This window comes from Suricata suricatta, chromosome 1 (assembly GCF_006229205.1).
Source record: "Suricata suricatta isolate VVHF042 chromosome 1, meerkat_22Aug2017_6uvM2_HiC, whole genome shotgun sequence".
NCBI classification, from domain to species: domain Eukaryota; kingdom Metazoa; phylum Chordata; class Mammalia; order Carnivora; family Herpestidae; genus Suricata; species Suricata suricatta.
In genome coordinates this window covers 48,156,073-48,174,708 of record NC_043700.1, presented here as the reverse complement: position 1 = coordinate 48,174,708, position 18,636 = coordinate 48,156,073, and the positions used below count along the sequence as shown (strand labels likewise).

The 18,636-nt window shown below is 36.7% G+C and overlaps 1 protein-coding gene across 3 annotated transcripts in view; it reads left to right on the top strand.

Moving 5' to 3' along the window:
* The window catches only part of KIF13B (kinesin family member 13B), a 197,260-nt gene that overhangs the window by 15,015 nt on the left and 163,609 nt on the right, over positions 1 to 18,636 (top strand). For all 3 annotated transcript variants that reach the window (XM_029938512.1, XM_029938510.1, XM_029938508.1), the window contains exon 2: positions 109 to 202. In XM_029938512.1, the coding sequence (XP_029794372.1) occupies positions 109 to 202 (94 nt within the window). The remainder of the gene's footprint in view (positions 1 to 108; positions 203 to 18,636) is intronic.

Below are 18,636 nucleotides of genomic sequence, written 5' to 3'. Positions count from 1 at the left end.
TGAGTGTTTTTATCATGAAAGAGTGTTGGATTTTTGTCAAATGATTTTTCTGAAATAAGTAACTTTAAAAATGACTATTTTCTCTTTTTTTTCTTTTCTCATCTGCAGAAATTGACTTGCATACCAAATGTGTGGTGGATGTAGATGCAAACAAGGTTATTCTTAGTCCTGTAAATACTAATCTTTCCAAAGGAGATGCCCGGTAAGTTAAGAAACATTGTTCTGTTCAATGGATTTTTATTTTTTATTTATTTATGTAAATAATTTTTTATGTTTATTCTTGAGAGAGAGACATACACAGAACATGAGTAGGGGGAGGGGTAGAGAGAGAGGGAGACACAGAATTTGAAGCAAACTCCAGGCTCTGAGGCATCATCATAGAGCCTGACGCGGGGCTTGAACCCATGAATGGCGACATCATGACCTGATCCGAAGTTGGATGCTTATCCAACTAAGCCACCTGGTTGCCCCTGTTCAATGGATTTTTAAATGACTGATAGTAATAATGGCTGCTGAGTTGAGTTCAGCTTAGTAGATAACAAATGCTTAATTACTATGTAGAGACATATAGCTGTCAAGTCAAAGAGGAAAGGTCTACAATATGGAGTGAGCATGGGCCAGAGCGAGTGTTGTAGATAGCAGTTGTACCAGAAGCTCTAAGAAGAGATGGTGGAGTAACTGAGGAAGGTTTCTTGAAGCAGATAGTGTTGGCTAAAGGATTAGTGAGATGTAAATGGGAAGAAGTGGGATAGAAGAGAAGGCCTTTAGGTTGTTGTTCAGCTTGGGTTGCTTTTACTTCTGCCACTTTGAATCCTGTCTGTCAGAGCCCATTTCAAGTGCTACTCCTTCCTGAAGGCATTCCTGCATCCCTCAGTGATTCCTCCCCTCTAAATCTCTGTAATCTGTACTACCTCTATAATCTGTACTACCTAACTGAATTATTATTACATTGTTTTATATTGTTACTTGTAGCTCATTGGGGGATTGTGAGGTCTTGGAGGGAAGAGGCTCTCTTTCAAGGGTTGAAGATGAATCACTTCTGGATTTGGATGACAGTATGAACAAAAGGAGAGCAAGAAAGTATAAAGTAAGCAAATTTGGGGAAGAAGGAAGAGATTTATTTGTTTTTTCTGAGCAAGAGCAGGGAAGTTAGTTTAATAAAATAAGCTAGGATCAGATTACAGAAGATCTTGAAAGCAGATAAGGAAATTTGACCTCTATTTTTATGGGTAAGATGTCATCTTTGACAGTTTTTAAACATTGTGGTTAAGGAGGTGGATTAGGAAAAGTCATCAAGTAGAGAGTTGGCTGTGTAGAGAATGGTTCTAAGTGGGGAAAGGTTGGCTTTTCATAGAGATCAGCTTTAATCAGAGTGAAAAGCATAAATTAGACAGTGATTTCCATGGTGCTTTGCTTGAAGTAGATACTTATCCTTGTAGAGACAGTGTTGTGTATGGAAATATACACAGAGGCACTCCATAAATGTTCTTTCATACTTGATCTTAGCCAAAAGGCCAGAAGTGATCCATAAATGTTCTTTTAGACTGAGTTTTTGCGTTCAAAGAGGACTGAAAATCTTAAATTGAATCCCTACGTAACTATGTTGTTTTTAACTATTAAGTAGCTACTAAATTAGTAGCTAGTTATTTTTAACTTTTTTTGAGCCTCATTTGTATGGTGTATGCCTTACCTATCTCATAGAAGTGTTTTCTGAAGATCAAATTAGTGATTGTTAAAGTGCATGGTAAAGTGCTCTGTAATTGTCCAGGTTTGTTGTCATTGATGTAGAGATTTTCTTAAGTTTATTTGTTTTGAGAGAGAGTGAGCGGAAGCATAGGAGGGGCAAAGCAAGAGGAAGACAGAATCCCAAGTAGGCTCCACATTGTCAGCTCAGAACTGAATATGAGGTTAAAACTCACAAATTGTGAGATCATCACCTGAGCTGAAATCAAGAGTGGGACGCATAGGGGAGCCTAGGTGGCTCAGTCAGTTAAGTGTCCGACTTCAGTTCAGGTCATGATATCATGGTTCATGAGTTTGAGCCCTGCGTTGGGCTCTGTGCTCACAGGTCAGAACCTGGAGCCTGCTTTGGATTCTGTGTCTCCCTCTCTGTCTCTCTGCCCCTCCCTGGTTGCATTGTCTCCCAAAAAAATATATAAACACTAGAAAAAAAAAGAGCAGGACACTTAATGACTGAGCCACCCAGGCACCCCAATGCAGAGATATTTTGTAAGCATAACTAGAATATGGGTACCATCAAATATGATGTTATTAGGGTTTGAAAGGTATAGATGTGTCAAAAATGTTGCTAGAATTTTGAGCTTCCTAACTGAATGACCTGTTGTCCTGAGTATTAATTGAAATCATTAATATTGGAGGCAGTTTATTACCCTTAGAATTTTTAGTATGGAGATTGTTGCCTTATTTGAAAATGCGGGTACCTTGGAACAAACATGGAGGCAATATCCTCTGGTAGAAAGAGTGTAGGCTTCGTCTATAAGGCTTTGCCGCTTGATAGATGGTTACCCACCTGTGTTCCTTATTTATAAGGTGTTTTAGTTTCTTATTGCTGCATAATCACTTACTTTTAGGAGCTTAGTGGCTTAAGGCAGCAATAATTATTTATTATCTCATGGTTTCTGTGGTCAGGAATTCAGACAGGACAAAGCAGGGAGGGCTTGTCTCTGCCCCATGCTGTCGAGTGTAGCTGGAAGACTTGAAGGCTGGGTATGGGAATCATCTGGAAAAGCCCCAGTCACCCAGGTCCAGTGGTTAATGCTGCCTGTTGACTTGAGATGTGGCTGGGGTGGTAGGGAGAATACCTACTCCCAATCTGGTGGCAGGTTCCGAGGGCAAGTGTCCTGAGAGAGCCAGGAGCCAGGTGGAAGTAGTATTGCCTTTTATGTCCTAACCTTGGGAGTCACACAGTATATTCTGTCACATTTGTTTTACTCAAGGCTGATAGAAAGATCCAGACAAGATCCTTTCCAGGAGAGGAAGCACAGATTTATCTTTTCTTATTTTTTTACTGTTTATTTATTTATTTATTTATTTATTTTATTTAATTAATCAATTTATTTTTTTATATAGTTTATTACCAAGTTGGTTTCCATATAACACCCAGCGCCCTTCCCCACAAGTGCCCCTCTCCATGACCATCACCCCCCTTTTGCTTCCCCCCTTTCTCTTCAGCCCTCAGTTTTTTGAGAGAGAGAGAGAGCGCAAGCGAGCACACGTGAGTGAGTGAGCGAGTGAGCGAGCAGGGGAAGGACAGAGAAAGAGGGAGACACAGAATATGAAACAGGCTCCAGGTTCCTAGCTGTCAGTGTGAGACTCAGAGACTCAAACAGAGCCCAGTGTGAGACTCAAACTCTCAGACTGCGAGATCATGACCTGAGCTGAAGTTGGACCCTCAACCAACTGAGTCACCCCGGCACCCTTTAAAATTTTATTTTAATGTTTATTTATTTTTGAGAGAGAAAGAGAGAGAGAACACAAACTAATCCTTTAATGGAGGAACATCATTGTCACATAGGAAAAGCCTTTGGGATGGGATATGTATTGTTGTGTCTATCTTTGGAAAGCACAGTCCCCCACAAGTGTGTAATAGTATAAATCTGATAAAGTTATTGTGAGAATAACATGACAACACAAAAGCTGAAAAAAATATTTTCTTTCCTTTTGAGAGCTTTAAGTCTCAGGGCTTTGTGAAGGAATCAAATAACTCTTCTTGGTTCTGTAGAATATTTTGGATGGCTCTTTTTTTCCATGTGCTAAAAATACAAATTGAATGTCACTCAGTGATATAGAACATTGTTTGATAAAAAATTTTTTAAAAATGACAACTTCCAGTAAGGTTGATATATAATGGTTTTTGATGAAGGAAAGTTAAGCACAGACTTTTAAAAAACAGCTTTTAAAAAACAGTTTATTTATTTAAGTAATCTCTATACATAATGTGGGGCTCAAACCCACTACTTCAAGATCATGCATACACGCTCTTCCAAGTGAGTCAGCCAGATGCCCATTAAAAAATAGCTTTTTATTGACATATGTAATATACATATAGTGAAGTGTATATAGCTTGATGAATTTTCATAAGTTGAACACATTCCTGTAAGTGGCACCTGGAGAAAACACAAGAACATTGCTGGGGTGCCCACTGGTTCAGTCAGAGGAGCATGTGAATCTTGAGCTCAGGATTGTAAGTTCAAGCCCCATGTTGGGTATAGAGGTAACTAAAAGAAAATAAATGAACTTTAAAATACCTCACAAAAAACCAAGAACATTGTTATTATAACAATAGATTGTCTCTGGGCGCCTGGGTGGCTCAGTTGGTTGAGTATTCAACTCTCGATCTCACGGTTCACGAGATTGAGCCCTGTGTCCGGCACTGCACTGACAGGGTGGGGACTGCCTGGGACTCTCTCTCCTTCTCTCTCTGCCCCTTCTCTGCTATCTCTCTCTCTCTCTCTCAGAATAATGAAATAAACTTAAAAAAAAAAAAAAAGATTGTCTCTGGAGAAGTACTTTTTCTTTTAATATAATATTAAAAAAAGAAAATGGAAATTTTGGAATGTCGCCGTCCAGTGATATGTGCTGACTTCATTAAATCTGAGGAATAATTGGAAGGAAAGCATGAATGAAAAGCTATTTTATGTGATACGTGGTTAGTTGCAGTCTAGCTTATAGAATGACTAATCCATAAAATAAGTTATGATATTTATAACTAGAGAGCCAGGAATTTGAAGTTAACAGGTAAGTGATTTGAGTCAGCTTAAGGCTCAAGTAGTCAGTTTAGGACTTAAATTTAGTAGTCAGAAAGGCTCAAATTAATATGTATATTTTTAAAAGCCATAAAATCCTTACTTTTAGAATAGTATCCAGTTTTATTAATCTAAAATCATGACTAATTTTATATGTATACTTAACTCAAGTTGGTATACTTTAAAAGTGAACATATATACATTTAAAAATAATAATTTGTATATTTTTCTGATTAATTTTGTGTTGACTTCTGACAGTTGCATGATTTGATGTTTGTGCATATTAAAACTAATTGAAGTTATAGTTAAATGAACGGGTAAACCATTTCCAACTTAACAGCTTCATCATGGGGATTTGGGAAATATTTTTTGCTGTGCAATGATACGGAATTTCAAAACTGTTCTGAAAAGTAAGATGCTTAAAATTCAGAAACTTGATATAACACAAGGCTAGAGAAGAGATTAAGAATGCCAACTCTGGAGCCAGAAATACTGGATTAAATTAATTTACCATGGATGTTATGGAGCAGGTTACTTAATTGTCCTCTGCCTCAGTTTATTCAACTACAAAGTAGAGATTACATTAGTACCTGCTTGTAGGTTGTTATGACAATTTAAACAAGTTAAAATATGTAAAATGGCAGTGCTTGGTATATAATAAAACTTATATAAATGTTATCTATTACTTTATTAAAATTTTTTTAATGTGTATTTATTTTTGAGAGAAAGACAGAGACAGAGTGCAAGTGGGGGAGAAACAGAGAGAGAGGGAGACACAGAATCTGAAGCAGGCTTCAGGCCTTGAGCTGGCAGCACAGAGCTCTGTGTGGGGCTTGAACTCAAAAACAGCGAGATCATGACCTGAGCCGAAATCAGACACTTAACTGACTGAGTCACCCAGGTGCCCCTGTTAGCTATTACTTTAAATATTACTGTTATTATTATTATTGTGGGCTGTATTTATGGTATATTTTGTGAGCTATAATATAACTTCGTAAAGGAAGTAAAGTTTTTTAAAACAAAATATATTCAGTTCAATAATAGAGTATATTTGCTTATCAAGAAATGATCTGGTTCTATAAAAACTGCAGCTTTGCAAAGTCAGAAACTTAATTTTATATAGTTTGCCCAAAGTTGATGGGGCTCTTCGGGACTAACATGCCATCTGTTAGAAAGCTGTGACTCCTCACTTTATGTTTATAGTGAATAAAATATTAATCCCTGCCATTGGGCTTCTCCTTCTTAGCATCAACTAACTTGGGAAATCAGGTCAAAGCATTGCTTGTGAGAAAAGAACAAAGGGACATTTTACCAAATACGGAAAAGATTAATGATGAAGTCTTTCTATTTCACAACACTCTACTCAAAACACTAGAGATCGATACATTTGCATCTGCCAGATCACTCTTTCTCTTATGTATGTAGTACTGGACACACTTTGATAGGTTTGCTCTGTGTATTTTCTTATGTGGTGCCACATGGCTTGGACTGCTCATACGATTAAATGTCTTTTTGGAATTACTTTTTTGCCCTGAATCCATTTAGTTTTCTAGATTCGCCCTTGAGGTTTTTCAAATCTTAATCAGCAGCGTGTTCACAAATCATCTTTTAGGCTAATAAATGACCAATTCATTATATATTTTTAGTACATTTTTACAAGTATAATTCTCAATGTTTGATTCTTAGCATTTAGGAGTGTTTTAAGTCCCTTTTGTAACTAGTTACAAATAATACCATGGTGTAGAGCAGTCTCCTTTTAAATAACTAAATAAATCTTTAAGCCTTATTTTTTTTGAATTAAAAGAGAACTTGGGTTGCCTGGATGGCTCAGTTGGTTAAGTGTCTGATTTTTGATCTCAGCTCAGGTCATGATCTCATGGATTGTAGGTTCGAGCCCTGCGTCGATCTCTGTTGCTGACGGCGTGGAGCCTGCTTGGGGTTCTATTTGTCTCTCTCTTTCTCTCCATAAATAAACTTAAAAAAAACCTCAAAACTTTAAACTTAAACTCTTAAAATGTACTAAAATTTTATTCTATAATGTTAACGCTAGTTAGCCTGTCACCATGATAGGGCAAAATAGTTTCTTAGGCTGAGGTTGATCTGCCTTTTGCCCTTTTCTCTTCCCTCATCTACCCACCAAACAGGGCTTTCCTATGAACTCTGGCTAAAGTCCACTGAAATATTAATATTGTTTTAGAAGGGAGTAAGGTGTGATTTCCCATGGAGAGTGGCAGCATCCACTTTATGGAACAGTAATGTTATAAAATTATATATAGGCCAATTTGGAAATGGGAATGCATTTTCCCATAGGAACTGACGGTTGCTCCTCGTAAAAATGCTGTTCTATTAAAAAAGTGACTAGTTTGGCCCACGACTCATGGAATCAAACACACATTTTTATATTTTGGTATGCAGCAGAAGTGCTTCATTTTGTCACACATAATTTTAAAAAGATTGTGCTCAAGAGTTGAGATTGAATAAAATTAATAATTTTTCCTCCTTATTGAGGACATTCTTAAGTGAGAAAAGATTTTTCTTTTTTTTTCACTCTGGGTATGTGGCAATGAAGAATGCAAGACTACCCGCAACCAGTATCCTTTGGTGTCATCATGCAGAAAGTGCCAGAAGTTTAACCCACCATTGTTTTTGAAAAATGAAAAAGGCAAATAATAGTATCATTATGAAAATAGTTCTTACCTCAAGACCCCTAAGAGTCCTTAGACAACAATTAACATTTTTTAAAATGTTTATTCATTTTTGGGAGAGTGAGAGAAATAGGGGAGGGGCAGAGAGAGACTGGGACACGGAATGTGAAGGCTCTGCGCGGACAGCAGAAAGCCTGATGCAGGGCTTGAACTCAGGAACCATGCATGAGATCATGACTTGAGCCGAAGTTGGACACCTAACCAACTGAGCAACCCAGGTACCCCATTACGTGACAGTTTAAGAACCAAATTTAGGCATGAATCCACAGGCTATAAGAATTGGATGGATGTCTTTGGTTATTACTTTTAAATTACTTCATTGAAATGTAATAAATATACTGTATAATTCATCATAATATATTGTTTAAACAATTCAGTGGTTTTTATTATATTTACTGAGTTGTGTGTGTAACCAGCATCATGATCCAATTTTAGGACACTTTAATCATTGTGTCACTTTATTTTTTATCTTTGTGGATTTGAGATTTGCCAATTTTGGACATATAAATGAAATAATACAATGCATGGTCTTCTGAGATTGGCTTCTTTTACTTAGCATAACGTGTTTGAGGTTTATCCACATAGCATCTATCAATACTTCATTTCTTTCATGATGGAATAATATTTCATTATATTTTGTTTTGTTTATCCACTCATCAGTTGATGGATATTTGGGTTGTTCCACTTTTGGGCTATTGTGAATAATGTCGCTGTGAACATTTGTGTACAAGTCTTTGTGTAGACATATGTTTTCATTTCTCCTAGGTAGATATCTAGGGGTAGAATTGCTGGGTCATGTGGTAACTCCATGCTTAACACTTTGAGGAGCTGCCAGACTATCCCAAAGCGGCTGCACCATTTTACATTCCTAACCAGCAGTGTATGAGGATTCTCATTCCTCAAGCTTTTAAAGAACTTTCATTTACTGAAAGGAAAATGGTGGTGACTCTGGCTAATTGGAGAGTGCATACTCTGCCTGAAGGCATTCAAATTGCAGTTAAAAAGGAAAACAAAACATTGTGTTGTCCAAACAAAACAGGTCTTGGCCAGATTCAGCCCTTGGCTGCTGATTTGGAACCCCAGGTTCCAGTGTACTTTTCTACTGAGCCTGACTTCTTGACAGCTTTTTAAAAATTGAGAAAATTTTAAAAAGTAACAATGCCAAAACGTTTAAATAATAAAACACTTTTATGTTTTAACCTAAATACTTTTATGTTAACTGATCAGGTTAAAAAACCATTACCAATACAATTTACGCCTTCTGTGAACTTCCTTCCAGTTTTAATCACTTTCCTCTCTACTATGGTTAACCATTTTCCTGAAGTTTTTTTTTTTATCTTTTCTTTGTATTTCTTTATGTTTTCAGTTTGTGTACTTGTAAATTGTTTGCACATATTTTGTGTACATGAATGACTTTTTCTAGTAAAAGATCAGATAGATAAGTGACTCAAAGACTGACTACTTACCCAGTATAATGCCTGATGGATTTATTGATTTGTAGCCCTGGGACAGGACACATGGGCAGGAAGAGCTGCCTAATGCCTGGTTTTTAAAAGAAAAGAAAAAAAGTGTAAATAGGAGCCAAAAAGTTGATATTTAATCACATACCCAATTCCTCCTTTTTTCCTTTGAAAAAAAACCAAACCAAAACCAAAGCTTTTGCCTCCTCCTCTGTTTGCAATGACTTCCAGACAAGAGTGGCAGTGACATTGTGTGTGTGCCTCCAACCCTTTGAGGAGACTGTGGATGAGTGAGCTGTGCCTGTTCAGAGGTACCGCTTTAAAAACCACAGCTGAAACCTAAACGGGAAGGAAATTCTCAGTAAAAATTGCATTGTTCAATCCCTTGGTCTATTAGTCTGCTTTCCTCTTTAGCCCTATGTTTTCTATCGTGCACATGTGTGTGTGTGTGTGTGTGTGTGTGTGTGTCTGTGTTGTGTAACAATGTAAGAGTTAATACATTAATTTGGGCATTTCTCTTACAATTCTTTTATACCCTGTCCCACCTTACCTTCAAATATAAGATTTGAAGGTAAGAATTTTCTGAAGTAGAACACTTGAGAGTTAGACTTTAAGATCTTAATGAATCTGAACACTGATTTTTTGTGGTATCTTGTGAAATGGTCTGTTCTTTAGTACATGGAGAAGAGTCTCTTAAATATGGATGGAATTGGCCATAAATGGCAGACAGGCAGTGTTTCTCTGTAAAACTATGGTGCTTCTTCTCTCTTTTTCCCATTTGGTCATGTTTAACCTAAGAATTAATTAACATGTATGAAGATAAGAATTGCCAGTCTGTTGAGAATAATACCTGAGATGTCAGTCTCAACCAGTACTGTTAGTAAGATAGTTAAAAATCTTTCTATTCCTGGGGAACCTGGGTGACTCAGTTGGTTGAGTATCCAGCTCTTGATTTCAGCTCATGTCATGATCTCACTGTCCTGAGATTGAGCCCCAGCACACAGCATGGAGCCTGCTTGGGATTCGCCCTCTCCCTCTCTCCTTGCCCCTGCCCAGCTTGCACTCTCTTGCTCTCTCAAAAATAAATAAGTAAACTTAAAAAAATTTTTTTTTATTCCTTCTGATTTTATACTCGACATCAGTTTAGTCAAGTCATTATTACTTAACATGAGCAAAACACACTCTTTCTTTGGAGGTTCATAGTACTCTGATCCTGGTAGAGAAATGAATATACACATATATACTCAAATACATACAGAGTTTAGTGAGGCTGACTCATGCATATACATTTCTCTTGCAAATGTATTGAGCAGTGCTGGCTAGGAAAGGGCCTTATGCTGATAATTGCTTTGAAATATCAGAAAGTCATTTTCAGAATAATTCCTTGTTAGTGAACAGCATCATTAGGCATATTAGATAATGACTTTTAAAATTTCTCTACTACTATATGGATACTAATTTAAGTAAGGATTTTAATTGAAGGAAGTCATGCAAAATGTAATTATGGTATGTACAATAGCCCTGTTTGTTCTTTCTGCTGTGAAATGACTTGAGTGAGGCTAATAATTCTGTCCAAATAGAATTTACTCCTCTGGAGAATAGTATGTGGTATGTTTTAATTTTATAAAGAGTCTCATCCTTGGGAGCCTGTCTACCCTGATTATGTCAGAGTAAAGTGGGGAGAGCATTGTTCAGTATACTCAGAAATTTTAGATGATTTTTTCCTCTCTCTTTTAAAAAAGTACTAGGACCATTCAGTATATAGATCATGTACTACTTTTGAATATAGTTGTATAAGTCAATCAGAGAAACTGTTAACAGCTAAAAAAATAATAAAATATATATAACTATATTCATATCTTTACACAGTTAATAGTATCAAATAATCAAATAGCTTTAAATATAGATTTTTGGAAGTCTTATCAGCAAAGGCTAGTAGATTGCCAAAATGAAATGTGTGATAGTTTGTTAATAAATCTGCTTGAACAAAAATTAGACTATTATAGTAGAATTGGTGATATTTTAGCATTGTTATTGGCAATGTAAATACGAATTATCTCATCCTTTTATTGTTATAACAATAAGCAATAACTTTTTTAACTTCCATTTTTTAAATATTTATTTTGAGAGAGAGAAAGAGAACATGTAGGAGAAGGGTAGAGAGAGAATCCCAAGACTGGTCTATACTGTTAGCACAGAGCCTGATGTGGGGTTTGAACCCAAGAACTTGAGATCATAACTTGAGCTAAAACCAAGAGTCAGACACTTAACCAACTGAGCCACCCAGGTGCTCCAGAAAATACCATTTTTAAAAATATAAGAATAGGGGCGCCTGGGTGTTTCAGTTTCTTAAACGGCCAACTTCAGTTCAGGATCTGTGGTCTGTGGGTTCGAGCCCCATGTTGGGCTCTGTGCTGACAGCTCAGAGCCTAGAGGCTGCTTCTGGTTCTGTGTCTCCCTCTCTCTCTCTGCTCCTCCCCTGCTTGCTCTTTGTCTCTCTTTGTCTCAAAAATAATAAACATTAAAATTAAAAAAGATAAAATAAAATATAAGAATAGAGAGTATCTATCATTGAGCCTATTTGTTTACTACTACTTGAGTACTACTTGTTTACTAACATTTGATATAATGAGAACTCAGAATTATGTTAGTTACTAGATTAAGTTACGATTAATAGGAATTAAATGTTTTGAACTTAGCCAGAATTTGAGATTCAGCACAGAAAATTATCAGATAATATATATTAGTTATCTAATCACATATAAAGTTTAGGTAAAACTATCCCACTATTGAGGTTTTAAATTGCCTTTGGGGGTGCCTGAGTGATTCAGTTGGTTATGGAGAATTTAGAAGATACACCAAAGTAGATAGGATAGTATAATAAACCCTCATGTGTCTGTTACTCAGCCTTCAAAACCATTAGCTCGTGGCTAATATGGTCCTAATCAGATCTTCAACTCTTTCCTCTTTCCTATATTATTTTGAAGTAAATCCCATTTACCCACCAACATTTTAATACATGAAAATGAACAGTAGTTATGTAATAGCATCAAATTTTCAGTGTTCACATGTCTATTTATCTCATAATTTTTTTCCTATAGTTTGTTTTGAATAGCATATAAATATGGTCTATACATTGTGATTGGGTTATATGTTTTTTGATTTATTGCTCAGTCAGTTGTTGAAGAAACTGGGTCACTTGTTCTGTAGATAGATTAAGAGGTGAATTTATTACAGAGGATGTGATATCCTTAGTCAGATGCCAAATCTTGCTGATTTTTCTGGTGAGTATTTTTATCCCAAAATTCCTTTCCTCTCTCTGACATTCAGTTAAGGACTGAAATTGCCTTGTGTTTAGATTACAACATAGCTTTTAGCTGATTTCTGAAATCCACTAATACCAGACTGATCTACTTTTAAGACTGTTGCAACTCCCTGTATTCTAGAATCTTTTGAATTTAGAGCATTTATTATTTCTAGTAACTAAGAAATGTCACTGCCTAGGTGACATCTTTTATGTTTGTGCTGCCCTATTTTTGAATGCTTATATTGTTTAGCTTTTTCTTATGTGTTTGAGGCCCCTCCCCTTTTATACTGGCTACTTGATTGAAAGCTGAGACCACTTCTGATCTTTGTGTCACTTCCAGTGATTTCCTTGGAGAAGGTGTTGAGTGAGTGTCTCTTGATTGATTATAGCTGTTGTATTAGTGCTTGTTCTCACGAGCCCCCCCCCCTTCTGATATTACCCCCAATTCATAGTTGGAAGGGTGATTTATAAATCTCGGAGTTAGATTTTATGAAGAGAATTTTTCAGGACAGTGGTAGAGCCTGATGAGCCTTCTCCATCCACTTTACCATATGGAGGGCAGTTTGCTAGTATCCTTGCCTACTAGGTACAGGTGCTGTTTACTCCCATAGCACTACAGCTTTTGTTTTATTTTTGTCATTTGGACAACAACCTTTTGTTTCAATGCTGTTTTATTATATTTAAGTTTACCATTTCCTAGTGATCTATTATTAGGATCATGCTGTAGGATAAATTTCCTTTGGGAAGAATTTCCTGAAGATCAAATAATTCTGTTTGTAATATAGAGAATACATTTTGCAAACTGGGGTGCCATGGGGTACATTTACCCATAGATGTGTTTTGTTTTGGTTTGCAGTTTCAGTATTTAAAAATCAGGAAGTTTCGTATAAAAATTCAGGTTTGCAGTTTTTCTTAAACAGCTCCAAAACCTGTCAACACTAGGCTTATTGCCTCCTTTGACAAGGTCATGAGCTCTTCAGGTCCCCAGCTGGTGAACTCCCATATTTATGTTGTTTAACTGACCCCTGTGGACCTTTCTGTTTATAACCTTTTGTGTAGATTCTTACTGGTTCAGTCACAAAACACATTCTTTCCTAACCTTGGCCCAGGGTTTTGGAGCTCTCAAAGAGTACTTTTAGACCATCAGTGTTTGCACTCTAAATATGTTATGTTATCAATTTTTCTTTATTAAGAAATGTGAATTTCGTAATTGTTGACATGACTTTATTTATAAATTAAGTGTTCAACTTAATACATTATATAAATTTATAAAAATATAAAACAATACTATTCATCACTAAATATATAGTTACATATATATATTTTCAAAACAGTGTTATTGTTCCCAAAATATTGTGTTAACCTATAATCTTGCTATATTTTAAATGAATTAATAAAATGTTTTAAAAGTTTCTGTTTTAATTTCTCACTCAAACATGGACCATAATTTAAAAAAAAACCTCTTTATGGTCCTCAGTAATATTTAAGAGTGTAATGGAGTACTGATGTTTAAGAATCTCTGATCTTAAAGGATAGTTAAAATTGTCTGAGGTACACACCAAAATTTTAGAACATAATTACTTTTATCTTTCTAAGCAACATCTTATAAATGGGTAAAATCGTCACTAGTCCCTGAAAAAACCTATTTAGCCCATGGTATTTCTGAAGTTTATAGCATTATTTAGCTAAGACAGTTTAAGCAAATAATTCCTTGATTCAGAGTTTCAAGTTATCAAGGCCAAGAAATCTAACCTTCTCTTTTAGGGTAGGGGGTCAGGGATTACCTGGTTCTAAGCCTTTCTGATTGTTCTCTTGCTCTTGATAGAGTTTGTTGGGTAAACAGTGGGAAGAGGATTTGAAGAACTGAGATGTAATTTTTTGTGATTTGGGAATTTTTGGAGGGCTCTCATGTGAGATTCAGGTGCTAGAGGAGTGAGAGAATGGGCAGTTGTGGAGAAGAAGACAGGTTTCTTAAAGACTATTGGAGGTTGAAACAATCCTACCTCTTTTCCTTTGAGGAGTGGACAAACTAGGAAAGAAAGGGCCCTGCCAGGGCTTCCTGAAGTTTCTCCTCCCTCTTGTTTGTCAGTCACTCAGCACTTGTCCTCAGCAGAGAATCAAGGAGGGACTCTTTCTTCCTCTCTCCACTTTGGTATACTTTATTCCATCATTCTCGAGTCCTCACCTTATGTGATTGGAGTAATAGAAGAGTTAAGTAAAGCAAGATTTGGGTGGAGAAGAGGAATTCCTTTGCTTTTGCTGTGGTGAGATAGGGAGGTAGACAGTAAGGAGAGACATCCCCAGCCGCTGTTCAAGGGCAGGGGAATTCCCAGGCCAGTTCAGTTGGGCAGATGTCCACGTAGAAGGATAGCATGTGTACTCCTGACACATGCATGGTTGTTTTAGAATTCTCTAGTTGCAAACACCTATCTTGTCCCTCCAACTATATTTTAGATCCCTTTGGGTTAGGCATTGAATCTTATCCAGTTACCCTTCTTATTTAGAGGATTTATAGGTATAGAGTATCTATGTAGTAGTATCTAGCACAGTGCTGGGCACACAGATGCTCAAGCAATACTTTTAGATTGAAAAAAATCATAATCATATATTGTCCTGTTGTCCTAAGAGGAAAGTGGAAAGTCCTTCACCTAATCTCATAGTTTTCTTCATGGTGTGGATTGGGACAGGCTCTAAAAGTCTTACAAGAGTATATGTGGAGAAGACAAGTTTAGATGTATTTTAACTATTTTTGATTATTGGAGGGACTTTGGCCTCCTGTCCCTGGTGCCAAAGGAGGGCTAGTTCTGATGGCTCTCTTGGTCTGTACTGTACCTTTCAAGAAGGAGCTCCTCTGGGTATTAGATTCCCAGGACAGGTCTATTCTTCATAGTGGGTAATATGAAGTTCTGTGTCTACCAGGGTTTTAAAGGACAGAAAAGGCAAGAAACAAGTATATCTTAAAAGTGATCTGAAGAAAGCAAGAAACCTTTGACAAATCAAAATTCTGCTTACTGTCAACAGGATGCATTTATTTGATTATAAATTTGTGTGTTTAAAAATTTATAGTAATTTAACAAAAAAAAATTTTAAAATATCCCTAAATAGGGGTGCCTGGGTGGCTCATTGGTTGAGCCTCCGACTTCGGCTCAGGTCATGATCTCACGGTTTGTGGGTTCAGGCCCTGCGTCGGGCTCTGTGCTGATAGTTCAGAGCTTGGAGCCTGCTTCAGATTCTGTGTTTCCTTCTTTCTCTGCCCCTCCCCCACTCATGCTCTGTTTCTGTCTCAAAAACAAGTAAACATAAAAAAAATTTTTTTTAAATGTATCCCTAAGTAGAAAGATCAGTAACTGCAAAGATTTCAGATGTCAACAGGATGTAGTCACTGTGAGGGAGAAAAGGTTGGCAAGACTTATTTTATTTTTATTTTCAACTGGAAATATAGTAATTCAAGTTTCAGGATATCTGTTAGTTTTTATGTAGCTGGAGCCTTACAGATTTCTGGGAAGTTGAATTTGTGATGCATAAGCACTTTTGATTAGAGTTCTTTGTTTTGCAGCCTGGGACTTTTATAGCAATTTTATGCAATAATACATATGTATCTAAATCTCCATTAAGGTAAACCTTTTCCTTTTTTATTTTTTTAGATGTTATAAACTTAAAAAATTATTAAGGTTGTAAAAAATAAATTTTACCCTACAAATGAAAACCATCATAAGAATTTACAGAGTAGCTACTGTTCTTATAGTTATACTTTATTATTTTGTTTTACTTACAGATCCTTCAGCATAGAAAATTGGATGACTTGATGTTTTGGTCATATGTAACAAATAAACTTCCTTGCTTAACTTTATTCTCATCAAATGTTACAACAAAAACCCCATGTGTGTGCAAAATCTTAGCCTGTTCAGTTATTACTCTCACTTAGTCTCTGGGCCAGTCATGGCTACCCTTGCAGTCCACTGTACTCTTTGGGGGATTGGAAACTGCGATATAATGGACGCAAGAAAACACCATGTACACATCTGGTATTATTTCACATTAGTCATTATAATTAAGTTATATAAGTTAGTATAGGAAAACCCTATTGTGTGAAAATGCTTTCCCTGAAAGTTTGATTTATTAGAATTGAACCCGTATGCTAGCCTTTATCCACTTGCATCAGGAAGGATGCTTAAAAGCAGTATACTAGGACAGAGGCTGGTTCAAAATTCAGTCATACCTTGGCACTGAACTAAGGTCTTGTCATTTCCATAAGCTTCATGGGTTTTCTGACTCTTTCACCTTCATCTCTGTATCATACACCTCTTATGTGTCACTTCAGATCTTCCTGGCCTCATTCTCCCCAGAGCCTTTGATCATGGTGTAGCCCTGGCCGTTGCCAACTCAAACGGGATGCTGACCAACTTCATGTGGACATAATCTGACACCTCATGCTTCCCTCCTTTTTCCCCTTTTCCCTGGGACTGTGCTCTGTGATAAGCCTTAGGTTTTGCTGCTAAGAATCGTCATCCTTTTTGTGTGCTCTCTCTCTATATGGTAGTGGGTTCCCTTGATTGTGCATTAAGCTATCAGTTGAGCTGATGTATTTTGGCCTGAGATGGTACTACTAATAAAGAACTTTAGGAAGAAAATAGGCTTGTTCTTCCGAGAGTGGATTAATTTTTAAATTTATCAACCTTGTAAGAATTGGAAATGATTAGGATTGAAGTGCTGCCAGTAGCATTAACCGTCATCATTGCTTAAAAGGAGAGGAAAAGGCAAGAGCTGGTTGAAGGGGATCCAAGAAGTAGGACTCAGACTATGCCTTGAGTTCTGGTCTGCCATATACTAGCTGTGTGACTTTGGAAGTTCCCTTCACCTCTCTGAACCTCAATTTCCTTTTCTGTAAAATGGAGGTGATAAAACCATAATATGGATCTTTTAACATTGGTATGGGTATATGGGTGCCCGGGTGGTTCAGTTGGTTAAGTGTCTGACTTCGGATCAGTTCATGATCTCACAGTCCAGGAGTTTAAGCCCCGTGCCGTCTGTGACTCCCTCTCTCTCTACCTCTCCCTCACTCCTAGTATGTCTCTCCTTCTCTCTAAAAAACAAATAAACATTCTAAAAAAAGGATTGCTCTGGACACAAATGAGTTATTTATATAAAATGCCTGGCACATGGTAGGTTAGTAGATGGTAGCTGACATTGTTTTCTTTGACTTATTTATCTTAATTAACTTTGTAAAACTTTTATTTATTGAAATGTCATATTTTAAGGAATTAAAAAAATTTTTAATGTTATTTTAGAGAGAGCATGAGTGGGTGAGGGGGCAAAGGGAAGGAGACAGAGAGAGAGAGAGAGGGAGAGAGAGAGAGAGAGAGAGAGAGAGAGAGAGACTCTGACTTCAGCAAGCTCCACACTCAGCAGAGCCTGATGTGGGGCTCGATCTCACAACCCTGGGATCATAACCTGAGCCAAAATCAAGAGTCAGATGCCCAACCGACCGAGTCATACTGGCGCCCCAAGTAATTTTTTTTCAAACAACACTGGCATATGCTAGATACTCAGTAAATATTTATTGGCTGGGTTAGACATGTGGTAAACTGTCATATGTTCCTAATAACAAATAATGCCCTTTTGCTTTTAATTGGCAAGAATCTGAGGTGATTTAAGCTGTGGTTTCTAGTTTCTTAACCATCTAGATAGCAACTGCAAGATGTTTATTTCAAGGATTGTGGGTTTCCTCTGAAGTGCATTGATTTGCATACTGTTGCTCAGAGTTGGTTTTCTTGTTCTGGGCAAAGAACTGTCATATATATAGTTAAAGGAACTCAGTGGTCAGTGTCTTTGAACACTTAGAAGATGTAGGAAATGCAGAGGCAGCTAGTTCAGAGTTCTTAGAAATACAAGAAGTGAATAGAATTTAGTTTTTGGATCTTCTGATTGTTGTTAAATAGCACTTATTTATAGGCCATGTTAATTGCTTATAGTGTGTTAGATCCTTTGCAAGTGATTTTATCAATAGGTATAACAAAAGTACTTACAACAAAAGATACAGGCACCATGCTTTCTCATAATTTTCTGGAGGGGAATAGGGCAGTAGGGCTTTCTAAGATGACACAATTAGTAAGTGGCACAGCTGGAATTTGAATTCAGGTCTTCCTGAGCTCAGTTTCTCAAAGCCAGATCTAGCTCATTGCTTCTATTTCCTTCTAAGATTTTGCAGAAGAGTTTCTTTTTGATTTGTAAATATTTGAAAAAATTATAACTGGTTAATTCAGATTAGAACAAAACTATAGGCATTCGGCATTTATCAATTGATATTTAATATATGCAACCCTGGCAAGGTGCCTGATAAGGGAAAGGTAAATATGACATGCTCTTTTATTTATTTATTTATTTATTGAAGTTTATTT